The sequence below is a fragment of the Corticium candelabrum genome, chromosome 4, assembly GCF_963422355.1.
Source record: "Corticium candelabrum chromosome 4, ooCorCand1.1, whole genome shotgun sequence".
In the NCBI taxonomy this organism is placed as follows: domain Eukaryota; kingdom Metazoa; phylum Porifera; class Homoscleromorpha; order Homosclerophorida; family Plakinidae; genus Corticium; species Corticium candelabrum.
In genome coordinates, this window is record NC_085088.1 from 2,068,931 (window position 1) to 2,076,430 (window position 7,500).

The following is a 7,500-nucleotide window of genomic DNA, read 5'->3' on the forward strand; positions in this document are numbered from 1 at the left end:
TGCATCGCCTCCACACATGCATCACACTATTAACAGTCAAACGAGTTGAGACAAGAGATGTGTTGTACATATGATCATTAGATGTATGATGGACCTTCTGCTGGCAAATGTTTTCTATAGCTGTTCGTGCTGCCACCATGTCTCGACAAGCAATGACAACATGAGCCCCATGCATGGCTAAAGCCCTTGCTGTTTCAAACCCTTTATAACAAACAATGTGCATACGGTCCTAGTCACACACAAACACACACACACACACACACCGATTCCTGAATTTCCTCCTGTAATAATGACGTATTGGTTGGTGAGTATTTTGCCTTCTAGCACGTCCATGGCTGTCAGGCCGGCTCCGAGTTTTTTCCGCTTTTTGGATCTCTGTGACTCGTTCTCTGATTCTGCATTTCGAATAAGCCTCGGATCGCAGTAGCTCTTTTTCATACTTATGTGACTGATGAAACAGAAAATTGTTTGATACACATGCACACACATGCGCGCGCACACACACACACACACACACACACACACACACACACATGCACGCACGCACACACATGCACATACACAGGCACACACACGTACACACACACGCACATGCATGCACACACACACACACACACACACACACACACACACACACACACACACATTCACATTCATGCATGCTCACTCAACAAAGGTGATAGGAGACGAGTCGGTCTTCGGCTCTTCAGACCAGCCATATGGCAACTCTAATATTAATATCAACAACTAAAATTTCAAATTATCATGTCCTTCCGCAGGCTAATTCTGATGATGATTTGTGGTCCTTATTTAAGAATTAATATCAATAACTTAAATTTAACTATTTTTATTTTTGCAGTATCCTAACCTTCGTAAACTCGTTTTGACTCTGCTCTCGGATGCATCCAATGAGTCGAGCGTTGTTTGTGACTGAAAGTTGATCAAATTTCCTGGTAAAATACATATGACACTTCCTGGTAGCCCGGATGTTAACCTACTTCACATAAAATATAAAGCCCTCTTTCGTCGTCTTCTCCTCCCAATACCACGGAAGATCGCCGTCCAGGTACTCATCGCCCTCTTCTTCTACCCGTTGAAATGACATAACATACGGGTTACAAATGCGGAGCGCACGTGACAGCAACGTGATACAAGCAAAGTTTAGCATGAATTTAACTAAAGGAAACTAAGTCAGGTTGTTTTACAAGGGCGGATGTGCTGTAGATTAAGAGTTAGCCTGACTGGAAAAGAAGAAAAACAAAATTTAGCCACGACCTGTATGTTGATGATCACTTTTCTCATTTGTAGATTGGCTTTGTAGAAACTGAAGTTATTCTACATAAAGTCTTACGCTTTCCATTACGCAATTTTATAAAATATTTAAATTTTTTTAATCTTTTTTCCAGGTGTAAAAATATGGCCACGCCCCAAACCTGGGCAACCAGGGTATTCTACTACCGTACCCTCTGCTGTCTGCCTCAACTGCTCTAAACGCAACAGACTCACAGGGCGATACACTAAAACTTTTACTATAAAGTCTAGCGCTTCGCGAGCTCTCTGGTCTGGAAGTCTCTATGGTTCTGTCTCATACTACACAGTAAGGTAGCTTACTCACACCGGTATCCGCCCTGCGTACGCCGAAGATCACGCGAGACTAACCGATACCGCGCGTTGGCGAGGCAAGATCACGCAAATGGGTCGGCGTGGGATGATGCATAGCACGTGAAAACGTTATTGTTTGTTATTCATCTCCTACCTCATAGGCGGGCTCGCAACGGGCAAGAAACTGCTTATACTCTCCTCACTCACCCGACGCAGTGAGTGACCGTATTGCTCGAGACACGACAGGGTTTGAGCCGTACGGCCAACGTCCATTGTCCAACTGCCTACTTTCTAGCCCTATAGGAAGCAGGAAAACGCTAAACTGCAGTAGAGTTTTGGGAGAGATTGATTAGTAAGATGGCAGGTACGAGGAGCCGGTCTTATAACTGCTATCGGTTACTTCCTGTTTGTTGCTTTTAGAAGAAGATTTGTACGGCGAAGTGAAAGGTAAAGATTTCCCTAACTGTAGGATATTGTACGAGTACCGTTAGCTGTAAGGTACCCGTCTATTTGTTGGCGTTTCGAAGCGGAGAAGTCTGACGTCCACGTGCATGCGTTGGACGTTATTTGTTATTCTATTCTATTTCTATGTCGGTTTCTTTGTCTCTGCCTTGCTGCGCACGCGTTTGTCCCTACTCTCTAGTTGTATGCCGGCATTTCTACTATCATGCAGTCGATGCTTGTCCGTCCGTCTGTTTATTTGTGTGTCTGTCCGTCGGCCTGCACACTCGCCCGTACGTCCCTATTTGCCTCATTTGTGTTTGGTTCACCTTACCAGTTGTCGTCGTGCCAGGAATGCACAAGAACGTACGTAAAGCCGAGGTATCGTAAGATCGCATGATGCATGCGGTATGCTGAAATTTATTTGGTGTGATACGCTTTTGTTTTATGTAGACTAACGACGTCATGGCGCCTTATCTTCATGAAAACGGCTGGTACCTGGTGAGACCCAGTGAAAGCAACGAGCGTCTTTTTGTCCTGTGTGTCACGTGAGTTCTGCGTTGTCATTTTGTTTTATGTGGTAGATACAGCTCACAACCCTTCTCTGTTGTTGCAGATTTGACAAACGTATCTTGCAGTTTCGAATGCAACGTGACCAGAAGACGGATAAATATTTTGTTGCAGAAGGAGAACCGACGTTTGAAAATCTTCACGAACTGCTGTATCATTACAAGAATCAGCCGTTGATCCATGCCCACGCTGGTACAGAGTGTCGGTTTTGTCTTGTTCAACCGATACCTCCTGCAGATGTTGCCTCAACATATGAAAACCTTCAGCAGCTTTCGATATCTTCCAGTCGGCCTCCCCTTCCTCCCAAGAAAACCGAACCACCAGAGCAACATTTGCACACCCAAACTGGTGTGGCTTCAGTTGAGTCGGTGCCATCTGAGCAGTTTCAATCTATCCCGTCTCAACAGTCAGTACCATCTCAGCAGTTTGTTCCATCTCAACAGTCGGTACCATCTCAACAATTTGTTCCATCTCAACAGTCAGTTCCATCTCAACAGTCAGTACCATCTCAGCAGTTTGTTCCATCTCAACAGTCGGTACCGTCTCAACAATTTGTTCCATCTCAACAGTCAGTTCCATCTCAACAGTCAGTACCATCTCAGCAGTTTGTTCCATCTCAACAGTCGGTACCATCTCAACAATTTGTTCCATCTCAACAGTCGGTACCATCTCAGCAGTTTGTTCCATCTCAACAATTTGTTCCATCTGAACAGTCGATTCCATCTCAGCAGTTTGTTCCATCTCAACAATTTGTTCCATCTGAACAGTCGGTTCCATCTCAGCAGTTTGTTCCATCGTCTACACAGCAAGCACCCTCTCAGTTACCGCAACGTGTGCAGTCACCACCTGCCATGCCTGCAACAATGCAATCTCCTCTTCAGTCTCCTGTTCAAAATGCACAAACCGCTGCTTCTCCTCCGCTTCCAACTTCAGAAAACAGTTCCAAATCGCCTGAGGGTGAATCAAAGCAAACATCTTGGAAGAAGAAACTTAGCAAGACATTATCATCGTCATTATCGTCTTCCAAAAAAACAGAGACTTCATCATCAACCGAGTCTAAGTCAAAGGAGTCTACATCAAAGTTGTCTGCATTGAAGGACAAGACTGCTAAGGGCGCAACGGCTTTAAAGAAAAAAGTAAGCAAGAAAAAAGAAAGCACGCCACAAGATAAGTCCAAATCATCAACTCTTCCATCCCCAGCAGCTACTAACCAAGTCCAAGGTCAATCTGCTACTAGCCCATCGGGTCCGCGTCCACAGTACCCACCTTCAGCAGGATATGCCCCTCCTCCAGCAGGTTATGGTCCTCCAGCAGGTTATGGTCCTCGTCCCCCTATGGGGTATGGTCCTCCCGGTGGATATTATCCACCTCCTTCAGGATATCCAGGTCCAGGTCCATGGGCAGCTCCACCTCCTGGCTGGCCTGTAAAGGTACCCTATGTCGTTGGCAAGTGCATATATATGTTGGTTGATTGGGATTGGTTGTTCCAATTTATCATTAGGCACCCGAGAAGATTTGTCCTGTGCAAGATCTGTGCAGACGTTTTGTGTACTCACTGAACGTTCCAAGTCAGACCCTTTGATAACCGATCTGTTCAAATACCAACTGGTAGTTCTATTTACACAGAGGAATACATTGATGACGGCAAGAACGACTGCTGCTATTGCTATGCTTGTCATACAGCTAGAAGAGATGTCGTTGTAAACAAACGAGGGAGACCTCCAGAACAGTTTACCATTCCTCTTGGTTGGAGCCGCCATGCTCTTAAGTATGTTACATTAAATACAGTCTTGTCTATTGTTTGTTGCAATCTGAGACATCCGTTTTAGAGTTCCGACTCGTGCATCAGATTTGAGAGTGTTGGATAAATGGCACGTGGCATTCCATGGCACCATTCCTGAAAGGGTCATACCCATCTTGCGAAATGGAGAGCTGCTCATGCCAGGTGATTTGTATTAACTAGTAATGTACATTAATAACTACCAATGTACAAACTATATTTACAAAAATAGTTACATTAAACTTGAAGATATGCTTTCCAGTGGGCACAGTGACTGACTGATCCGCAAATGTAATCCTCTACATCTGCCTGTCACCGAGTGTTAGCTGCCTAAGAGATAGGTGACATGCTGTTATTGTCATGTTTTTACTGTATGTATTGCAGGTGATGTCGCCCTTGGTGGTGCCCATATTTCTGAAGGTAAAGGTCACTTCAATGACCAAAATAAGCCATTGGGATTTGACACAAAACAGATCTTTGTCTCACCAACAATGGAATATGCTGGATTAGACGCGTATGCCAGGAAACTCGAGTAACAGCAAATGACTGAATTTGATGAAATAAACTTAAACAATTTGCAATTACTGTTTCCTCAGATTCACTGATATTCATGGGAACAGACACTGGGTACAAGTCGGTTTTGAAGTGTGGATTCGTCCGGGTAGCTACACAAAGGGTAAAGAAACTATATTGACCAAAGAACAGCAGCATTTCAGACTGAGCAAGCACTTCGAGAATGACGAACTGGAGTGGTCAACAAAAGAAAGAGGCGCTACAGTTCTTTGTGGACTCCTTGTGAAATTCACTGATGCGTAGACTTGCTATAATTTTGTAATGTTTGTTGCTGCCATTGGCCATCTAGTTTGTTTACTTACCTGCTATACAATCTTCATGCATGTGGTATAGCGAGCATGCGCTTTAGGTGTGACTGCGGTTTGCGTACGTGTTATATTAGTCTAGCGATAACTAGCGTTGAGTGCACTTGTGCAGTAGAGTACGTGTCGTTCACTGTAGCAGAATAAATTCTGGTATAACCGGTCCACTGAGTCGGTATACGCGATATACTTAGCCTAGACTACAGCGGAGTAGTATTACGGCTGGTGAATTATATAACAATGCAGACTGCAGTTTGTACAATCAACAGCAGGCTTGCAGTTTGTGCTGTTGATTTTTAGCCATGGATGGTGCAAGTCACTAAATCAATCTCACTGGTCGAGTTGTTTCCATAATATTAGACTACGCCACATCAAAACTTGAGCGCATTGTTGATATCTTGATCTACTGTTCATACTAAATGGATTTGTCTCCATTCTAGCAGTTGCAAGAACGCAACGCAACTTTCCATAGAAACAGGCCTACGTGCACGAAACTACTCGGTACGCAATGGCCATGCTATTTGTAAGTACCCGGATAAAACGGTACCCATCATTGTTATTTTGGTACAGGCAGTGGTAAACCACAACTGCGTCCAAACATCACATCTATACATGATTGACGTAAGTCTAGCTCTGTTGGTTCGGCGACCTCAGCATAGTGATATTGGCTTCCTGTAGACAAACAGTGTTTTTAAGTTCCTTAGTATTACCAGTCTATAGCGTCTCAAATTTTAGCAAACTCCAAAAAACCCGATACCCACAACGTAGATCACCTAAACGCATTGCTCTCAGCATAGAAAAGATGTAAGTAAAAAAATGTCTGCACCACAGTCCAATCACCATACAGTAACGGAGTAACCGACCGACTCCACTGGTACGGTAACCATTAACTTGTACTACGCCAACACACACACACAGCGTGCTTCTACATTTGCGATTATTATCCGCATCAACCCGGGGAAACGAGAACGCAAGCAAGTGGCTGCCGAGAAGTCGCAGCTACGCAACAGCAAACGACATTCCACCGAAGTGGAAGCGCTGCGCGGTATCAAGCAGTTGTGCGGCTTGACATCAGCCGGAAACCTAGCCGTGTAGCTGGCTATAATGCGATATTTCTAATCTGAGCGTTCATTTATTCAGCAAGCCTGCTTGAACCTTCAACACAATGAGACCTCGACTTTTCAGCATCCTGGCTGGATGCTGCGCGTTCCTCGCCTTTGGAGTAACGACATCGACTGCGAATTCGTGTACGGCGTCGCCTTGCTGTAGCGACGGCTACAACTCCGACTGCCACGCGGAGCTGCCCGACGGATCCTACTGCTACTGCGACGGAGACTGTAAGACTTGGGGAGATTGCTGCACCGACAGAGACGCCGTCTGTTCGAATTCGCAACAACACTCCACCACACAACCGACAACAGCAACTCCAGGTAAGCATGCAGGCGTTTGGTCAAGTATAATATTTGCTCGAAAGCGCAACTAGTGGAACGATTTTTGAAGCCTTTTTTCTGCGATTATAGAACAGCCGACAACGCCATCTTGCCAGTACACCCTGTGGACTACCTGGTCGTCTTGCACGCGTACGTGTGGCACCGGTAGTCAGCAGCGAGCACGTTCGCTTCATCCCACTCCTTGTGATTCATCCGGCCTTCAACAGATATCATTATCACAAAGCCGTGCGTGCAATACTCTATTGTGTCCAGGTGCAGCCCACCGATCTCTCTTGCTTTACTTAGCATCCGTTTTCGTCTTAATTCGGTACCGTCGTATGTTTGTTTAGTCGACTGCCAGACGTCTGCGTGGAGCGACTGGTCACACTGCTCGTCAACCTGCGGGAACCCCGGGGAACAAACACGTACAAGACAAATCAATGTGCAACCGGTCGGAACGGGACGACCGTGCGGTAACCTGACGCAAACCAGAAGCTGCTCACCACCTCCATGCACCACCACCAGCGGTCAGAACACCACATGCTTAAGTAGTACGTATCGGTGCTAGGTGCGAGTCTAAATCATTGTCTGTAGATTCTTGTAGTCCTGAAGGCAACATTGTTGTTGACCGGTGCGAGCGACGCTGCGTGTGTCGCAACGGTAGACCGACAGATTGTTGTCGCGTTCGCAAGGACATCACATCGATGAGTCGACAAGAGCGGGTGAGATACATCAACACGTACCTGCAGGCGTCGAGACGGGAACCATACCGCAGCGAGTTTCGTCAGTTGCTGGCGATTCA

At 45.7% G+C, this 7,500-nt stretch overlaps 3 protein-coding genes across 3 annotated transcripts in view; 2 read left to right on the forward strand and 1 right to left on the reverse strand.

Annotated features, from left to right (window-relative positions):
* LOC134178636 (WW domain-containing oxidoreductase-like) overlaps window positions 1–1,116 on the reverse strand; it is a 2,804-nt gene extending 1,688 nt beyond the window's left edge. Inside the window, exons 1-6 of the mRNA XM_062645521.1 lie at window positions 999–1,116; window positions 869–930; window positions 668–728; window positions 264–448; window positions 95–201; window positions 1–26 (exon numbers count right to left, since the gene is read on the reverse strand). The exon at window positions 1–26 is cut by the window's left edge and continues 63 nt beyond it. Coding sequence (XP_062501505.1) covers window positions 1–26; window positions 95–201; window positions 264–448; window positions 668–728; window positions 869–930; window positions 999–1,105 — 548 coding nt within the window. The 5' untranslated portion in view covers window positions 1,106–1,116. The remainder of the gene's footprint in view (window positions 27–94; window positions 202–263; window positions 449–667; window positions 729–868; window positions 931–998) is intronic.
* A 626-nt stretch (window positions 1,117–1,742) lies between these two features.
* Window positions 1,743–5,426, forward strand: LOC134178800 (cell surface glycoprotein 1-like). Its single transcript, XM_062645699.1, has 10 exons — window positions 1,743–1,966; window positions 2,023–2,049; window positions 2,381–2,424; window positions 2,497–2,591; window positions 2,660–4,043; window positions 4,115–4,181; window positions 4,240–4,381; window positions 4,443–4,558; window positions 4,778–4,925; window positions 4,990–5,426. Exons 1-10 carry the CDS (start codon window positions 1,960–1,962, stop codon window positions 5,207–5,209), a joined length of 2,250 nt encoding a protein of 749 aa, XP_062501683.1. The 5' UTR covers window positions 1,743–1,959; the 3' UTR covers window positions 5,210–5,426.
* A 1,976-nt stretch (window positions 5,427–7,402) lies between these two features.
* Window positions 7,403–7,500, forward strand: part of LOC134177993 (tyrosinase-like) — a 1,077-nt gene continuing 979 nt past the window's right edge. Inside the window, exon 1 of the mRNA XM_062644773.1 lies at window positions 7,403–7,500. This exon is cut by the window's right edge and continues 979 nt beyond it. Within this exon, the coding sequence (XP_062500757.1) occupies window positions 7,403–7,500 (98 nt within the window).

What these genes read in the sequence shown, in the direction of transcription:
- LOC134178800 (XM_062645699.1), top strand. An exon ending in TTTGTACGGCGAAGTGAAAG is followed by an intron (nt 2,050 to 2,380) that starts GTAAAGATTTCC and finishes TCACCTTACCAG; the next exon opens with TTGTCGTCGTGCCAGGAATG. An exon ending in CTCCTGGCTGGCCTGTAAAG is followed by an intron (nt 4,044 to 4,114) that starts GTACCCTATGTC and finishes ATTTATCATTAG; the next exon opens with GCACCCGAGAAGATTTGTCC.